Here is a 20002-nt window from a genome sequence, read left to right on the forward strand (position 1 = left end):
AGAGGTTTACTAAACACTAACTATAGGCTTTACTAAACAGAAATGTTTTAAGTTTAGTTTTAAAGGTGGAGGTGGTGTCAGCCTCCTTAACCCAGATTGGAAGTTGGTTCCATAGTAGTGGTGCCTGATAGCAGAACGCCCGCCCTCCAAATCTACATTTAGATACTCTAGGAACTACGAGTAAACCTGCACTCTGAGAACGGAGAGCTCTGACAGGAACATAAGGCACTATCAGGTCTTGCAAATAATGCGGAGCTAAGCCGTTTTGGGCTTTATACGCAAGTAATAAAATTTTAAATTGGATTCTGAATTTTACGGGTAACCAATGGAGCGACGCTAACACTGGAGAGACGTGGTCTCTCCTGCTAATTCCTGTCAGTACTCGTGCTGCTGCATTCTGGATCAGCTGGAGCCTATTCAGCAAATTACTTGGACATCCTGCTAACAACACATTACAGTAATCTAGTCTAGAAGATACAAACGCATTAACTAGTTTTTCTGCATCACTCTGCGAGAGGATTTTCCTAATCTTTGCAATATTACGGAGATGGAAAAAGGCTATTTTACAAACCTGATTGACATATGGTTTAAACGACAAATCCTGATCGAAAACAACACCAAGGTTTCTCACAGTTGCACTGGAAGCCAACGCAACACCATCTAATCCCTTCCTAAGATGCTCTGGACCAAGAATGATAACCTCTGTTTTATCTGAATTTAGAAGCAGGAAATTTCTGGACATCCAGTCCTTGATGTCCCTAAGACATGCCTGAAGTTTAACTAACGGTTCTGTTTCATCCGGCTTCATAGACAAGTAGAGCTGCGTATCATCAGCATAACAATGAAAGTGTATGCCGTGATTCTGGATTATACTTCCCAACGGCTGCATGTATAAACTGAACAAGATTGGCCCTAGCACTGAACCCTGCGGAACACCATAACAGACCCTTGACTGTTCTGAAGAAACCTCATGTACATGAACAAACTGGAACCTGTCAGATAGGTATGATTTAAACCAACATAGAGCTGTCCCTTTAATCCCAACAACATGCTCTAACCTGTGCAGTAAAATGCCATGATCTATAGTGTCAAAAGCAGCACTGAGGTCCAGTAGAACCAGTATGGACACTAATCCCTTATCTGAGGCCATAAGGAGGTCATTCGTGACTCGAACCAGTGCTGTCTCTGTGCTATGATGCATTCTGAACCCTGACTGAAAGACTTCAAACAGATCATTTCTATACAAATAGTCACATAACTGGCTTGAAACTGCCTTTTCCAGAATTTTAGACACAAATGGAAGGTTGGAAATTGGTCTATAATTAGCTAAGGTGTCTGGGTCAAGAGAAGGTTTTTTAAGTAAAGGTTTAATTACTGCGACTTTACTGCATTGACACCTTGTGTCAATGCGCTTGGTTTGACGCATTTGTATTGAACAACAGACACGCGCATCATTGCACATATATTTATTGATATGCACAGACTAGTACACATTTAGGTCTGTAATGGAACGTGACTGTTGATATTTATAAGGGAAAAAAGGAAAACATTTTGAAAAAAAAAAAAAGAATTGAAAAAAAATAAAAAATAAAAAAACGGCCCATAGCGCGAAGCCAGGCGCATGGTTCCACACCCCTTGCGGCGGTGTAATATGTGTGCAGTCAATCGGGCCCTAGGCACATGCCTAGTTTGCCTTTGCGTTAATCCGGCTCTGATGGCAAGCCATTGCTTAGCGCATGGCTCCCTCCAGCCCCTGTGGCCTACGTGAGTGGGATGCAGTGAGGAAAAAATGGCAGGAGTTCCAGAGCCAAACTAAGAAGAAGGCAGCGAGGGTCAGGCAAGAGAGCCAGGCCACGGGTGGTGGCTCACCTGCCAACACGGAGCTCACGCCCGATGAGGAGAAGGTGATGGCCATAATTGGCAAGAGGGCATTGAGGGCGGGGTAGATGTCCTGGGGAACGAGGAGCTGTCGGAACCGGTGAATGAGCCATCTGGGAGCGGGGTCAGACCAGCACCACCAACCTCCCCGGCCCCAAGTACCGAGTCCGAGGAATACGTCACCCTACACCCACTCCCGCCTGTCCCCGAGCTCCAAACTGCACCAGCAAGAACCGGCGTCCGCATGCGGAGTGGCCGCACACAGCGGCCTGCTATCACCACCTGCACCTGCAGCGAGACGTTGGTGGACCTGGAGAGGGAGAAGCTCGGAGTGCTGCGGCGTATGGAGGGAAACCTCGAGAGGTCCACTGCCCTCCAGCAGCAGATGGTGGACATCAAGCGGGAGAAATTGGAGCTGCAGCGGAGACAGATGCCACTTCCCGAGGCGCAGTACAGCCGACCCTCCAGAGGGCCCCTGTGAATTGTCATGATCATATAGATTTATTTCCTGGCATGTTACATATTCATGCTTGAAATAAACTTGGTTCTCTTTTCATTCTTGTGTTGTGTGATTCATAGGGGTTTCAAAACTACACAAAGGGTCCCTCTGAATTGACCATTTTATTGATTTACTCCAAGAGTACTCATGCCATGTATAAGTGTGTGTGTAATGTACGCTTTACGCATGACACACGCGCCTCTTCCAGCCAAAACCACATGTAAACTCCCGAACACTTCCAAGAATACTTTGCTTTAATGTTCAATGCTACACCTTCAAAGCACTGAAACATTGCAGCACTAAAGTATTCTTGAAAGTTAGTGGGTGGAGTTTAGTAGTTTTTAGACAGTTGATATGGGTGGTGTGGTGATAGTGGGTTTATTGCTGTTTTTTTTTATTGTTTGGGGATTAGGGGAGTTGGTTGGTGCTCAGCTGACTGCTTGGTGACTGGTGAAAGGGAAGTGAAATCAGAAAAACAGGTCGATGAGCTCCTGTCTTCTCTGGACACCGGCTTGGTGGAGTGCTGCTCGGGCATCGTTCGGAGATCCAGGGACCGGAGGTCGGGCATCGTCTTCAGAATCCTCGTCCTCATCCAAGGGAGGCGGCTCATCTGCTCCGGCGCGCACAGCCATGTTGTGGAGCATGGCGGTGACTACGATGACACCACAACTCTTGGCAGGTGACAGGCGCAGCCCCCCCGATGAACGATGGATACAACGGAACTGTGACTTCCACCTGCCAAACATCCGTTCGATGTGGGTCCTGGTGTCTGTGTGCGCCTCATTAAACCTCTCCTCCGCTGGTGTTGCCGGGTTGGTCACAGGGGTCACCAGGCAGCTGCGGAGAGGGTAGCCGCTGTCCCCGAGGAGGAACTCCAGCCAAACTCTCCCCTAGCAGCCTTCTGCCCCACAGCTGAGTTGACAAACACGTAGCTGTCATGGGTGCCATGCGCCTGCCTGAATGCCGAATTGAAAATTTTTTCATTTAACCGCGCCACGCTGTGACGACATCTCGGCGCGTCCAATAGGAGAGAAGGTGGTGGAGGTTGAAAAGAAACATGCTTTTTGTAGATCAGAGATGATCAAGATGGAGGAAACTGCAGGCCTATTGTGACTTCAATTAAAAGGGACAAAAGTGAAGAGAAATCTCCCACAATTTGGGCATACCAGGTGTGTTTAAAAGTGGTAGAAATGTGATATTCTTTTGCTCTTTTTCCAATAAAATGTTAGCTTAAAATAATAATTCCATGCCTCATATCAAGATCATTTATCAATATATGGTTATGAAAAGACCATGTGTCAATACTTTTGTAAACTGAAGCAGATACTTTACTACATGTACACTCAGTATATCTAAAAATCTAGATGACTGAAATGAGGTAAAAAACAAAACAACATAGTTCAGAAAGGTTGTTTTTTTTCCCTTGTCTGCATATTTATTAATGGTTAATACCATGCTGGTAAGAACCTAAAGCATATATATATATATATATATGCATTTTTGATATAAAATATATATGATGTATTTTTATATGTCACATATATCAGAAAGGTTTGTTTAATAAAATATGTTTTTAACTATTTACAGTGGATGATTTGAAGAAAAAATGGAAAAACTTGAGGGACAGATATATGAAGGAGAGGAAGGGAGCCAGGGAAAAGAAAAGTGGGTCGGCAGCTGATCACAGGTCTGTGTGGGGGGTTTCTCCATCATGACCTTTTTGGAGCCAAGTTTGGTAGAGAGGGAAACCACCTCAAACCTCCCACGCCCAATGGATCCTGATGAAGACAGCTTCACCCTCAATCTTTCCTTGGTCCCCCCTGAGGAATATGAGGTGTGTTCTCCAGAGTCCCTGGTCCCCAAAGGCACCTCATCCTCCCTGTCAGCAACAATGCCTGCAGAGTCTGCGCCCTCGGCCACTCGGCCTCCCCCACCTCCCCCAGCACCCCCAGGCCATCAGAGGGCTGGAAAAGCAAACCATAAAAGACAGAGGGAGAATTCAATTCAATTCAATTTTATTTATATATACAACAAAAGTTGTCTCTAAACGCTTTCCAGAGACCCAGAACATGAACATAAACCCCCGAGCAATTATTACATAAACAATGGCTCCCCTAGTGGGAGAAAAACCTTAAGCCAAACAGTGGCAAGAAAAACTCCCCTTTAGGAGGGAAGAAACCTGGACCAGGACCTGGATCATAAGGGGGTAGAAACCTGGACCAGGACCTGGATCATAAGGGGGTAGAAACCTGGACCAGGACCTGGATCATAAGAGGGGACCCTCCTGGCGAGGGCCAGACTGGGGGGTTGGGGACGTCAGCAGCACACAGCAGGCAGGTGGAAGCAGCAACGGGATGACCAGGGTTGGGGACCGCAGGCATGTGGAAGCAGCAGCGGGATGACCGGGGGTGGGGACCGCAGGCATGTGGAAGCAGCAGCGGGATGACCGGGGGTGAGGACCGCAGGCATGTGGAAGCAGCAGCGGGATGACCGGGGGTGAGGACCGCAGGCCAGCACGCAGCTCCCGAAGCCCAATCAGCAAGCCCCAGGTTAGGTGCAGGATCGGGGAAAGGTTGAGAAGGGGCAGGGCCAGGGAGAGGAGTCTTGACGGACAAATCTCTCCCCCGCCTGACCGGGCCGTTACCCTGCCCCTCTCACTCCCACGCTGCAGGTTCCGGTGTTAACCTCTTCCTCCTCCTCCTCCTCAGAAGAACTAAAGCCAGGGCTTTTCTTTGAAGCAGGTATAAATACATTTTTCAAACCGAGCTGTAGCTATGTGTACGTCCAAACGAGTGGGAAAAGGGCGCCAGACCGGAAAAACTTTTTTCGGTCACCTAGCAACTTGCAACAAATATGTACACGATGCACGCCTTGCTCTGCGCCGACTCTGCGCCCAGTCTGCGCCCACCCGGCGGTGTGCGCGGCGCAAACCGCGCTCTATGTGAAAGCAGCTTAAGACTGCAGTTCTGCATCCTGGTCTGGACCCTGGATTGTCAGGGAGAGTGTCTCATAAAATCAGCTAAATCTTTAGAAAAAAGGGCTGCACCATCCCGGGTGGGATGAATGTCGTCTCTTCTAATCAGACCAATTTTTTTTAAATTTTATTTAACCTTTATTTAACCAGGAAAATCCCATTGAGATTAAAAACCTCTTTTCCAAGGGAGACCTGGCCAAGATAGGCAGCAGCAATTACAACACATAGTTATAAATGACGGAAAACACCAACTGATAAAATACAATTAAAATTAAATTAAAAAGCAAGCAAATCACAAAAAACAGGTACATGTAATGGAGTCGGCCTCAAGTATTTTCAATTTAGATTTAAAATTTCTCAGAGAAATTAACTCTGTTAGCCTCCAATAATCTTGTAATGTGTTCCAGGCTGAAGGAGCAGAATAAACAAAGGCTCTTTTGCCCAGTTCAGTTCTGGCAAAAGGAACAGAGAGCAACAGGTAGTCTTGTGAACGTAGCAAGTAAGAACCAGGACTTCTCTGCACAAGAAAGCAGCAAATGTAAGAAGGCAGCAGACCAAGCATTGCCTTATATATAAAAGTATACCAATGACTGAGCCTTCAGGTGGCAAGAGAAGACCATCCAACCCGAGAGTATAACTCACAGTGATGTGTCAATGCTTTACAATTTGTAATGAACCTCAGGGAAGCAGAATATGCAGTATCGATCATATGAAGACATTTAGCAGAAGCATTCATGTACAGAATATCTCCATAATCTAGTTCTGGTAAAAAGGTAGCAGCAACAAGTCGCTTCTTTGCATTAAAGGAAAAACACAGCTTATTTCGAAAGTAAAAACCCAATTTTATCCTCAGTTTCTTCACAAGTTTCTCTATATGCTGCTTAAAAGTGAGGGAGTCAGCGATCCAGACACCTAGGTATTTATATTCATGTACAACCTCAATTGCATTTCCTTCAAGAGTGGTCACTGAGGGGATAACCTGTGGCCTGATCCTAGAATTGGAGAACAGCATAAGCTTCGTCTTATCTGCATTGAGAATGAGCTTCAGCTGATGTAATGAATGCTGGACAACAGCAAAGGCTTTCTGCAAGGACTCAATGGCCTTAAGCAGAGTAGATTTGCAGCAATAAATAATTGTGTCATCAGCGTAGAAATGTAAATTAGCATCAGTCAAATTTAGACCCAAGTCGTTGATATAAATAATAAATAAAAGTGGGCCTAAAACAGAGCCCTGTGGCACCCCCTTATGGACAGTAAGAAATTCAGAACACAGGCCATCGTGTTTGATGCACTGAGTCCTATTGCTGAGGTAATTGGTGAACCAGTTGACTGAGAGTCCAGAGTGTAAGAGTCTAAGTTTTAAAATATCATGGTCAACCGTATCAAACGCTTTCGACAGATCAATGAAAAGAGATGCACAATGTTGTTTCTTATCTTTTTTTTTTTTTTTTTTTTTTTTTTTTACCTTGTCTGCACACATATTATTGATTGATACCATGACGGTAGAAACCCAAAGTGTATATATGTGCATTATTACTAGATGTAATATATACATATATATACGCACACATATGCGTACACATACATAACTATACACATACAAACCCAGTGGTTTTTTTTTTTTTTTTTTTTTTTTTGGGGGGGGGGAGGGTGTGGGGGGGGGGGGGGGGTGACGACATCCACTGCCAATCCAGGAAGCAGGAACACACGGAGACACACGTCAAGCACTGGAAATCTGCAACAAAAAACCACAAACAAAGCACGAAACCGGCACGGAGCCATCCAAAACACGAACAGCAATCGACCTAAATCTTGAGATCTGATCGCAGTCTGAGCTAAGCTATCGCTACCGCTACCTAAACCCAAAAACTAGAGAGCCAGCATGCAGGTGAACAAGCCAGTGTGTATGTCTATGTGTGTGTGTGTGTATGTATATGATCATGCATGTGTGTGTGTGTGTGTGTGTGTGTGTGTATGCATGTGACTAAATGACTATATGTGTGTGTGTGTGTGTGTGTGTGTGTGTGTGTGTGTGTGTGTGTGTGTGTGTGTGTGTGTGTGTGTGTGTAATAAACCAAACAAAGCTCCACCTGAAGTGTATCTATAGTGGGGGAGGGGGGGGAGCAACCCCGCCACCCGCGAGACCAGAGGCCGACACGGAAGAGCCCGGAACCCAGGCCACCGGCAACCCCACAGAGGGGAGAAGTAGGAGGGAGGCAACCCACCGCCTGCGAGGCCCCCCCCCCACCCGGCGGCGGCCGAGGGGGCCCGCGGGCGGGGCCCCCACGGCGCGGAGAGAAGCAGCCAGGGGTCCCGCGGCGGCGGACCGCGACCCAGGCAATCCCCGGCCACCCGGTCCGGGCCGGACACGCGGCCAGGAGGCCCTCACCCTTCAGGCCAACGACCCCCACCCGGCAGGGGGCCAGCCTGCCCGGAGAGACAGAGCCGCCCCGGCCGCCGACGCGGGCAGGCGCACCCGTCCCCCACGAAAGTGGCGGCTCCAAGGGCGCCCCCGGCGCCGCCGGAGCCCCCAGACGGGGGGGGGGAAACGGTCCAACATCCTCCCATTCATACTGACAACATAAGACATAGATACCTGGGAATGGTGCCACCCCGCCGTCGCGCCCGCCCGTGCACCCCCCGGTCAGGGGAGGCCCGCTCCCCAGACCCGGCCCCACCCCCCCCCGAGGCCACCCCGGCGGACACCCCAGGGGTCCCGGAGTCCCCACATCCGCAGGGGCACTTGGCCCCCGCCCAGCGACGGAGGACCAAGGCAGCAATGCCCCCCCAGCGCAGACAGCCACCCCCCACCCAGGCAGGGCCGGGCCCTGCCTGGCCCTGCCTCCGGGCCCTGCCTGGCCCTGCCTCCCACGTCCACGGCCCCGCCCCCTCCGGGAGGCCCGGAGACGCCCCAGCCACAGCCCCCCGCCCGAGCCCTCCCCAGCCACCCCCCCCCCACCGCCATGAGGTAACCCCCCCCACAGGCCCCCAAGGCCCCCACCGGCTAGGGACAGGGCCCCGCGGCCCCCCCCACCGCCCCCCAGGGGCCACCAGAGGCCCGCGCCCCAGACCCCCCAAGCCGACCCCCAACCCCAAGGGCTACGAGATCACCACCCCCCCCGCCCCCACTAGGTAACGAAGCCAATAAACGGGGACCACAGAGAGTGCAATTCAGCCGAATGTTGTTCAGTGGAGGCAGACATTATCTCACTACTAATATGATCTGATAAAAGGTTCCTAAAATGGTTGATACATAAACTGGATTTTTGTTTCCAATTTACTAGAATGGTTTTCTTTGCGATACATAAGGCAGTGAGAACCCGGTGTGTCCAATTAGGATCTATTTGAGTGTCTCCCAGGTGACCTAATATACATACCGTGGGGCACACTGGGATTCTGTGGTTGATCCATGTGGATAAATCCTCACAAATCTCCTTCCAGAACCTCTGTACCGGTGTACAGAACCATAAAGCATGCATATAATTATCTGGGGTGTTCTCTGTGCACTGTGAACAGATATTAGAGGTGACAAAGCCCATCTGGAACATCCTTTGTCCAGTATAATGTATTCTATGAAGAACTTTGTACTGTATAAGTTGTAGGTTTGGGTTTTTAGTCATAGTAAACGTATTTAAGCATATTTGTGACCAAGAAAACTGGTCGGTATTAAGAGAGAGATCCGCCTCCCACTTAGAGATCGGGAGAGAGACTGACTCGTCCAGTTTAGACATTAACCTGTAGAGTTTTGATAACAACTTTAAAGTGCTTAGATTCAATAAATCTATTATCTTAGTGGGAAGTTGTAAATCTAATTGGCTAATTTTGTATGTTTTATTTATTATTGCCTTAAGTTGTTGATACTCTAAAAATCTATTCCTGCTAACTCCGTATTGAACAATAAGTGTATTGAAAGGTACAAACTGTCCTCCTACAATTACGTGCTGTAAGTACCGTATTCCTTGATCTCTCCATTGAACGAAGTTAACCATCTTTTTATCATTTTTCACGATGTCTGGGTTGTTCCATATGGGTGTACGGTCACATGGAAAAAGTGAAATTTTAGCTATTTTAAGAAATTCCCACCAAGCTGATAAAGTTGTGCTAATATTAATGCTTTTGAAACATTGATGACGTTTGATACTTTGACTAATAAATGGTAACTCTGAGATTTCTAGTTCATTACAAAACACTTGCTCTGAGTCCAGCCATTGACTATCTAAAGGATGATCTTTTGACCATTTTACAATATACTGTAACTTACTGGCTATGAAGTAATACTGAAAATTAGGTAATTCTAAACCTCCATATTCTTTGGATTTTTGCAATGTCTTTAAACTAATACGTGGAGTTTTATTTTTCCACAGAAATTTTGATACATATGAGTCCAACGATTTAAACCAGGAAAGAGGGGGTTTGCATGGTATCATTGAGAAAAAATAATTTACTTTTGGTAAAACCATCATTTTAATGGTGGCTATTCTACCCATGAGCGAAATGGGGAGAGAGCTCCATCTGGAAAGATCATCTTCTATTTTCTTTATAAGCTGAACATGATTTAATTTTATTAACTCTGACAGCCTAGGGGAGATGTTTATGCCTAAATATCTAATGTTCCCTGATTGTAATTGAGTATTTGTTATATTCCTAAAATTGCAGTTAACACACAAAACAGTGGATTTAGACCAATTAATAGAATAATCAGACAGAGATGAAAATCCCTCTATAAGTGCAATTGTCTGTGATAGTGAAGATCGTGAGTTCTGGAGGAAGAGGAGTACGTCATCCGCATAAAGACTTATTTTGTGCTCTAATATTTTACATTGTATACCTTTAATATTTTGATTTTGTCTAATAGCTGCTGCTAAAGGTTCAATAAATATTGCAAATAATGAGGGAGAGAAAGGGCAACCCTGTCTAGTGCCTCTTTGCAAGTTAAAACTTGTAGAGATTTGATCATTTGTCCTTACACGTGCCTTGGGAGAGCTGTATAATATTTTTATCCAGTCAATGAAAGATTCGCCAAATCCAAATTTATGCAAAGTTGCCAATAGAAACTTCCAATTTACCTTATCAAATGCTTTTTCCGCGTCTAAGGATATAATAGTAGTCTCCTGTTTATTGATACTCGAATAGTCTATAATATTTAATAATCTGCGAATATTAGTAGACGAATGTCTACCTTTAATGAAGCCTGTTTGATCCGGATGTATAATAGAAGGGGTGACTCTTTTCAGACGTTCAGTAATGGCCTTGCTAATTATTTTAAGGTCTACATTTATCAATGAAATTGGGCGGTAGCTCGATGGGAGCAAGGGATCCTTGTCCGGTTTTAATAAAAGACTAATATTAGCAGAGTTCATATTTAAGGGTAAGCTTTTATTCTCCCTAGCATTTAGAATCATTTTATAAAATTTTGGTGCTAATATGCTCCAGAATTCCTTGTAAAATTCAGCTGGGAAACCATCTGGGCCCGGAGCTTTATTATTGGGCATATGTTGAAGAGCTTCATGGAGTTCTCCTATTGAGAGCGGTGAGTCTAAATTCGTAACCTGTTCCTGATGTAACTTCGGCAGATTAATGTCTCCAAGAAACTCATTAATGGATTGATCAGATGGTTCAATTTGTGACGAGTATAATTTATAGTAAAAGTCTCTAAAGACTGAATTTATTAAACAGGGGTCATGTGTAACTCCCCCTGACTGGTCCTTAATGGATGTTATGGTTGTTTTTTCTTTGTTTATTTTTAATTGATTGGCTAAGTATTTTCCCGATCTGTTAGCATGTGCAAAGTTTTCCAGGCGAAGCCTTTGTACTAGAAACTGTGTTTTTGCGTCAATTATTTTATTTAATTCTATTTTAGTTTTCCTTATTCTGTTAAGGATACGTTCGTCTGCAGAGGTCTGGAAGGCCTCCTCTAGCGTCTTTATTTCACATTCTAATTCTTTTGTTTTTAAGTTGTCTTTTTTTTTCTTATTTGAAGAAAAGGAAATTATTTTGCCTCGCATTACTGCTTTTCCTGCTTCCCATAGAACGCTCGCTGATATTTCCGGCTGGTCGTTATTTTGTAAAAATATATCCCATTCTTTCTTAAAAAAATTAATAAAGTCGGGGTCTTTGAGCAATGATGTATTAAATCTCCAAACTTTGGAGGATGATACGCTCCCCCTCTTCCCCAGAGTGAAAGAAACAGGTGCGTGATCGCTAATAATGATTGGGTGAATTTGTGATTCTGAGATATCTCTCATCAGAGAGCTACTGACTAAAAAATAATCTAATCTAGAATATGAGTGATGAACGGCTGAGAAAAAAGTGTAGTTCCTAAGGGTTGGGTGTAGAGAGCGCCATGTATCGCAAAGACCCAGATCATTCATGTATTGCTTAACAATACTTGCTGACTGCCAACTCCTGTGTCCGCCTGCATTACTGAGCCTGTCCACTCCAGGGTCCAGAACCATGTTGAAGTCTCCTCCGATGATGACTGTGTTGTCTAGGTGAGCAGAAAGTGAGGTGAAAAAAGAGTGAAAAAACGAGGAGTCATCAACATTTGGACCATATACATTAGAAATACATAAATTCAAGCTTTGAATTTGCAAGACTAAAATTAAATATCTACCCTCTGAGTCAATGTGAGTGTCCTTTACGGTGAAATTTACTCTTTTATTAATGAGAATTGCTACCCCTCTTTGTCTGGAGTTGTAACAGGCGGTGAAAACATGCGGAAATTGTGCCGTGGCCAATGCATCTACCGAAGCTTTAACTAAATGAGTTTCTTGCAGTAGGACAATGTCTGCCTGCAGAGTTTGTATCTGGTTAAGAAGTTTTAATCTCTTTGCCGTGTTCCCGGCTCCGTTTACGTTCCAGGTGACAAACTTTAATTTATCCATAATCCAATCATTGAAAGTAACATTATATGTAAGTGGTAATGTTGCATGAAAAGCTGTTGTATGTGTGTGTGCCATGTTATTCTAGATGTGTGAAATGTGTGTTTGTACCAATTTACCAAACCGAGAAAGAAAGTGCAGCAGAGTGGGACATAGAGGGAAAAAAGAAAAAAAAGGGGAAAGGGAGTGAGGTGGGGGGGAGGGAGATAATTCTAAACATGATAGAAAAAAAAATAGAGAAAATAAAAAAAAGAGAGAGAAAGGCAATCACCAGTGTGAGCCTATAACTTACCGAGACTAGCAGAGCAAGAATTATTAATACATTAATATATACCGAGAATATTTTATGAAACTATATCTAATCTAATCACCAAGTGTTTATGTAACTATATCTAACCTAATCACCAGTTAGTAAGAAAGAAAGAGGAAAAGAAAGTAAATTTTGTACTCATCCTTTTTAGAAGAGCCAGGGCGTGATGTTGGAGTCGCGGTATAGTTGTCCGTTCACGTACAGCTTGTCCACGGTGATGACAGCACGAGATCCCTCCGTCATGAACCTCCTCCGGACCGGGAAGAGGACTCGGCGACGGTCCAGGATCTCCCGGGGGAACTGGTCGTTCACGGAGAACGGCAATCCGCGTAGCTGTGGCCCCCGTCTTCTCACAAGCTCTTTGTCTTTATAGTGTTCGAATTTAGCAACAATGGGCCTGGGTCTCTGGGCTTCGGGTCTTCTTCCTCCTAGGCGATGGACGCGGTGAAACGTGATGGAGTTCGCCAGGTCTTCTGGAAGCTTCAGGTGGTTCCGGATGAAATCCTGGACGGATTGTTCAGGATCTTCATCAGGTTTCTCCGGGATCCCCGAGAACACCAAGTTGTCCCTCATGGAACGAGCTTGAAGGTCTAAAACGGCCTCCTTTAAAGATTTATTTTCATTTTGGAGTCGGCTAAAACCCTCTGACATGGATTTCATCGACTTCTTCAGATTGGTGTTTTCAGCCATCAATTTTTCCACCTGCTGGTTACCGTATTCCACAGCTTCTCTTAATGACTGGAATTCCTTGTGCAGGACTTCCACCAGGGATAAACGGGAGTCATGGGAGGCCAAGCGGGTGTCAATGGACCTCAGAATGTCCTCGGTGGTATTTCCTGGAGGCGAGATTGCTCCAGGGGAATCCTCAGGACGGCAACGCTTCGGCGTGGAGGAAGCGCCGGAGGACGCGCCCCCAGACTTCTTCACCATGACAAATCTCTCAAAATACTCGTCTATAGATGCGTCTAAAGATTCGCTTTGCTCCAGGTTGGGTTCGGAATTATATAATCTAACTATAAACTACCCTTTCGTTATTTTAAACTGAGAATATAATCGTTTTTAAAGCATTTATTGAAAACGAAAGTATTACCTCGCCATATTGGATTCTGCTGCCTCGTTCTCGCGATACTACCACATCTCGTGGTGCGTTCGCTGCTGCTGGGAAATGTTGTTTCTTATCAAGTGCAACACAAATGTCATTTACCACCTTCATTGCAGCTGTGATAGTACTATGCTTTTTCCTAAATCCTGATTGAAATTTGGATAAAATGGAGTTGGAATGTAAAAACAGCTTAACTTGCTCACTCACAAGAGCTTAAAGAACTTTGGCCAGCACTGATAAATTAGATATTGGCCTATAATAAGTTAAAATTGCTGGGTCACCCCCTTTTAATAAAGGATGAACAAAAGCTGATTTCCATACAGAGGGGATTACATTCCTCTCTACTGTTAAATTAAAAAGGAATGCAAGAGGCAACAAAATCAGCTGCCAATTTCAAAAAGTAAGGATCAATTAAATCAGGTCCAGAGGATTTTCTGGGATCTAAATCTAAAAGTGCTCTATGAACATCTTGGACAGAGAAGGGTACAAAGTTGAAAAGCTGACCAGCAAACGTAGGAGGGCCAGTGGGGAGTCTGTCAGAGACAGATCTCACAGAGTCAAAAAGAGAACCGGACGATATAAAATGCTTGTTAAAACAATTCAGTACTTCCAATTTATCATAGACTGGAACAGAATCCTTTAAGATATATGCGGGCAGAGCTGGGGAGCTTTTACTCACAGAAAGAGAATTAATAACTTTCCAAAATTTTCGTGGATCATTTAGGTTCTCAGTGGTGACAGACATAATATTCAGATTTGGCTTTCTTGATAAAAGAAGAGCATTTGTTTCTAAGTTGTCTGAAAACTAGCCAATCAGTAGAAGAACCTGTTTTCCTTGCCTTTGCCCATCCCAGGTTACGCTAGTGTAAATTTTCTGCCAGCTCTGGAGAGAACCATGGGTTATCTCTCCCTTTTATCCTAAATCTTCTCATAGGGGCATGTTTATTCACAATTTTCATAAAACCATCCTTAAAGAAAGTCCAAGCTAACTTTAGATCAGGGATCAGACCAATTTTGTTCCAATCAAAGTTAGACAAGTCATGATGATAGGCTTGCTCATTAAAAAGTTTAAGATTCCTCTTAAAAATGATACGGGGCTTTGATTTGGGCATCTTTGTGTTTCTAATGGCAGCAACAACACAGTGATCGCTTGAGTCATTGCAGAACACACCCAAAGAAGAGAATTTATGAGGAACATTTGTCAGAATTAAATCAATTAAAGTGGACTTCTCAGGGCTCTTAAGGTTTGGCCGAGTGGGTGAATTGACCAACTGGGTAAAATTATTAAAATCACAGAAAGATTTAAAGTCATCAGAGACTGGCTTCAGCCAATCCCAATTCAAATCACCGCCTAAAACAAGTTCATTATAATTCAATCTTGACAAACAATGTTTCAAGGATTGTAATGCATCTATGGAGGCGGATGGAGGCCTGTAGCACCCAACAACAGTTATGCAAAGGCCTTTAATAATTTCCACATTTAAAGCCAAAATTTCCAATTGTTTGCAGATAGATTCAGACAGAACTACATGAGCTTCACATTTTGATTTGATATAGATGGCAACACCACCACCCTTCCTTGGCCTGTCTATTCGATAAACTTTGTATCCAACCATGTTAATATCTTCATCTGCAATAGATTTGGACAACCAGGTTTCAGAAATTACAACAACATCAGCATCTGTTGATTTAACCCAAATCCTGAACATATCCATCTTGGTTGGCAAACTGCGCACATTGAGATGAACAAATTTAAGACCAGGCAAGGATTTAAAATCAGATGGTGTCTGGATACACTGTAGCTCAGGGCCAGGGTTAGGTTGCACATTACCATATAAAAGTAATAATAAGACAATCATTAATCTCTGCTTAGTAACGTTACATGCTGAAAGTGAGCGGGAACTCTCACTGAGTGTGAGGTGAGTATGCAGAGCTAAAAAACTTTGAAGTCTGGGTAAGTCTCTGGGCAGATCTGGTGATAAGTTCATATCCTGTGCCAAATAACACGGTGGTTGTACAAGTTGTACAGCAGCTGTAATGCAAGTGCATCCGTGAGAAGCAACCAGCAGGTTGAAGACATTATCAGATGTACTCACCCTGGAATGATCATTTGCCCCCAAGTCCCAAATAGTTGATAAACAAAGTAAAGTCAATAGAAATGCCATATCTTCACAACTCTCAGCACTTATAGATGTAGAGAAGGCAAAAAGCAAACAGCACAGGCCTCACTGTGAAGAAGAAGGCTGCAGCAGTCAGCGCAGGCCTCAGTGTGGCCTGTTAGACCTCTGCTCCAGCAGACGATGTAGGCCTCAATGTGGCCTGGATGGCCTCTGCTCCAGCAGACGATGCAGGCCTCAATGTGGCCTGGTAGGCCTCTGCTCCAGCAGACGATGCAGGCCTCAATGTGGCCTGGTAGACCTCTGCTCCAGCAGACGATGCAGGTCTCAATGTGGCCTGGTAGACCTCTGCTCCAGCAGACAATGCAGGTCTCAATGTGGCCTGGTAGACCTCTGCTCCAGCAGACGATACAGGTCTCAATGTGGCCTGGTAGACCTCTGCTCCAGCAGACGATACAGGCCTCAATGTGGCCTGGTAGACCTCTGCTCCAGCAGACGATACAGGCCTCAATGTGGCCTGGTAGACCTCTGCTCCAGCAGACGATGTAGGCCTCAATGTGGCCTGGATGGCCTCTGCTCCAGCAGACGATGCAGGTCTCAATGTGGCCTGGTAGACCTCTGCTCCAGCAGACGATACAGGTCTCAATGTGGCCTGGTAGACCTCTGCTCCAGCAGACGATACAGGCCTCAATGTGGCCTGGTAGACCTCTGCTCCAGCAGACGATACAGGCCTCAATGTGGCCTGGTAGACCTCTGCTCCAGCAGACGATACAGGCCTCAATGTGGCCTGGTAGGCCTCTGCTCAAAACAATTTTTGATTTAAGTTGGTATTTGCTTCTATTCTTTATGAGAAAATGTCTGTGGGTACAAAAAAAATGGGTTTGTTGATACATTTTTCATATCAAATTTTTCTTTAAACTTTTCTTTTCTATCAACTGCAGGTGGGCTAGTCCAGTAGATATACCTTATTTTTCCTCAGGCATGCGTAATGTGTGCATATAATGGTGTGACTTTGTCTTGATTAAAAAATAAATAAATAAATCATGGACATCCTTAAAAACATATTCTTGTATTCCACTTATGTCTTGGAATGCTTTGCTGCATTACTGTTGTAATGGGAGGGTTGGGAGTGTTATGAGCTAAGCTGTGTAATTTAAACTAACTGGCAGGAATCCAAACAAATTTGAAGGATATTCGTAGTATTTTATGAACATATTTTATGTATTTGTTACTCATAACCCAGGGCTATTTGTACATACATATTTATCCACATACCTTCTTTATATTTGTACATGGGTATATCATGCACGGATACATGTGTTTGTTGTCTGCAAAAGCAGTTGCCCTTTGGGGAGTTGAGTCGAGCTGAAGCACAGAAGATTGAATTGCTTTCACTAGTGGCACAGATATAATGCTGTACCTGGCTTTTAGAGTTATAGCTGATGGATGGTCCTTTTTTTCTTTGGTCCAAAGCACAAGGTACCAATTCCTTCGAAAAATAGCTTGATTGCTGATTCATGCAACTACAGTGCGTATTCTGATTGTGTGATGTTCCATCACGATACCTAGAAGAACTGAGAGGTTGACCCTGCACGTGGTCAAGGTTAAAAAAATAATTATGTTTCCACATTAAAGTTTGAAGTGACATTTATGAATTTAACTATGTATTGTAGTGCTTGACAAATGTTTCCTACAGTGATCCATATGGTTACCGTAGATGACCAAATAGTCGCCCGCGCGCAAATACGCGCCTGTGCTCTAATAGCCGCCGGGGTCCGAGCCCATTTGACATAATAAACGCCGGTTCAATTAAACGCCCGGGCGACTACCGGTAATAACCTGGTAATAACACTGTATTTGCATTGTATTGTGTACAGTATCGTTCATACTGCTCTGATCAGCTCCGTGTGTCGCCGTTACACAGACAAACTGTCTTTGTATATCAGAGCATAAAAAAAAAACGCTCCAGCCATAACCGCTCAGCGCTCCAGTAACACTGCACCCCGCTCCGCTCCAAAAATGTTTGCATGCATATAAAATGCACATGTTTACCTGAAGTCTGTGTACTGGAACTCGAGGCCGGTTTTGGGGCAGGGGTGGGCTGTTCCCACACCCAAACCTGCATCCTGCCCACCCGATCAAAGGTTATGGGGATTCTTTATTATTTATCAATTTTATTTTTTTATATATTAAAATCCCAAAATATCTGTACCGTTTCTGATTGGGTGTGTGCACTGCGAATCCTTTTTAGACACAACAAAGAATGCGTACCGCAAAAGTTGTGTCTCGGCGGAGGGACCGGCGTCCAGCAAAATGAGAAGAGAAAAAAGAGGTTTTCTGAAGAGCAGACAGCGCACAACTGAAGGCTGATTTATGGTTCCGCGTTACACCAACGCAGAGCCTACGGTGCAGGGTACGCCGTAAGGCTGATTTATGGTACCGCGTTATACCAACACAGAGCCTACGGTGCAGGGTACGCCGTAAGGCTGATTTATGGTACCGCGTTATACCAACACAGAGCCTACGGTGCAGGGTACGCCGTAAGGCTGATTTATGGTTCCGCATTACACCAACGCAGTGCCTACGGCGTAGGGTACGCGGCGAGCCGCATCGTACGTGGAAATGCGCTCTTTTTTTTTGCTATTAAAACATGATTTGTAATGTGAATTTGCAAAACTTAAACGACAAATAATAGTTTTTGACGTAACATCAGAGATTGTACATGCTCTCTGCGAAAGGATGAGGCAAATCGGGTCGCAGCTGCTTCAACTGTGATTCCTTCACAAGGAGCGACCAGGATTTCAAACACGCTTGATTTTCTTGCGACCTCACGATTCGTGATCGGGAGCTCGTCGTGAGGTGTTGTGTTGTGTACAGTTTGTACAATTTTAGTTCCAGTGGTACTATGGTGATCTCATATGTTCTTTGTAAGTAATGGTCTGGTGCTGCTCATTGCAAAAATAAATTGTAGCCTGGTGCAAATACCCGCCTGGTTCTTATAAACGCCTGGGGTCCAAGTGGATTTAGCATATTAAACGCCCGGGCTACTAAATGGTCATCTACGGTATGTTGACTATTGATGAACGAGAGCCCAGTGACATCTGAGGGATGGATTTTTATCCACACGAGGCTTGTGCCCTCACACTTTGCACAGGGAAATATTTTATTTTCCTTGAATCAATTAATGATACAACTGGAGAAGGAAACGTACAAACCCCTTACAGTCCTTATTTTTCAATGATTTTCATATGCATTTGTTGGTAAGGCGGAGATCGTCTTTCATCCCTCCATCACAGGCTTCATCTTTAATTGCTTTTGTATTAAATTATCATCACACTCTTGACTTCATCCATTTCAAATAACAAATTAATTTATTTCTCCTATTTATTGTTCTGGTGCTTTTATTTATGTTACAAATGAATGTCTATGCAAAAAAATTACAAAAAATTAACTGCTCACACTGTCTTCAAAGAAAGAGTCAAAGTAAATTGTTGGATATTCCTATGTGGGGTTAGACATATTATTTGTCACTTTCCATTTCTTCTTCAATTGTTGTTGAAGAGTTACTTACGGAAGATTATTAGGGCCATGCAGGAGAAAACATATTTGACAGGGGAAGATTTTTTTTTATATTGTGCACTTCGAGAAAAAAGTCGAAATGTCGAAATTAATGTTGAAATACAATTTCTAGAAAAAATTTGAAATGTCGACATTAATGTTGAAATACAATTTCAAGAATAAAGTCAAAATTTTGTGAATAAAGTCGGAATTTCGAAAATAAAGTTGAAATACATTTCGACTTTTTTCTCGACATTTCAACTTTTTTCATGTATAATGAAAAATATTATATTATTTTATATTATTTTTATTTTTCTCCTGCCTGGCCCTAATACTCTTCCATAGTTACTTCAGTTGTAAGCTATACTTTTTTTCAAAAGAGACTTTTTTATATGGGTGCATCTCACAGCTTTAACTATTGTAAAAGCTACTCATCATCAAAATGATTGCAATGTTGTAATGATTATTGCATAAAACTGTTCCTAATCTCTTTGTTTTCCTCAACAGGGGGGATATTTGAGTCCACTGAAAGTGGCCCATCAGGTGCAGAGGAACTGGCATTTAAATTTGCTTTAAACACAATCAACAGGAACAGAACCCTACTGCCAAACACAACACTTACCTATGACATCCAAAGGATAAATATCTATGACAGCTTCGAAGCCTCCAGGAAAGGTAAGCAT

General features: G+C 44.0%; 1 protein-coding gene across 1 annotated transcript in view; it reads left to right on the forward strand.

Annotated features, from left to right (window-relative positions):
- Positions 1-20002, forward strand: part of grik2 (glutamate receptor, ionotropic, kainate 2) — a 540292-nt gene that overhangs the window by 146366 nt on the left and 373924 nt on the right. Inside the window, exon 3 of the mRNA XM_061715437.1 lies at positions 19827-19994. Within this exon, the coding sequence (XP_061571421.1) occupies positions 19827-19994 (168 nt within the window). The remainder of the gene's footprint in view (positions 1-19826; positions 19995-20002) is intronic.

Source organism: Cololabis saira, chromosome 3 (genome assembly GCF_033807715.1).
Source record: "Cololabis saira isolate AMF1-May2022 chromosome 3, fColSai1.1, whole genome shotgun sequence".
In the NCBI taxonomy this organism is placed as follows: Eukaryota; Metazoa; Chordata; class Actinopteri; order Beloniformes; family Belonidae; genus Cololabis; species Cololabis saira.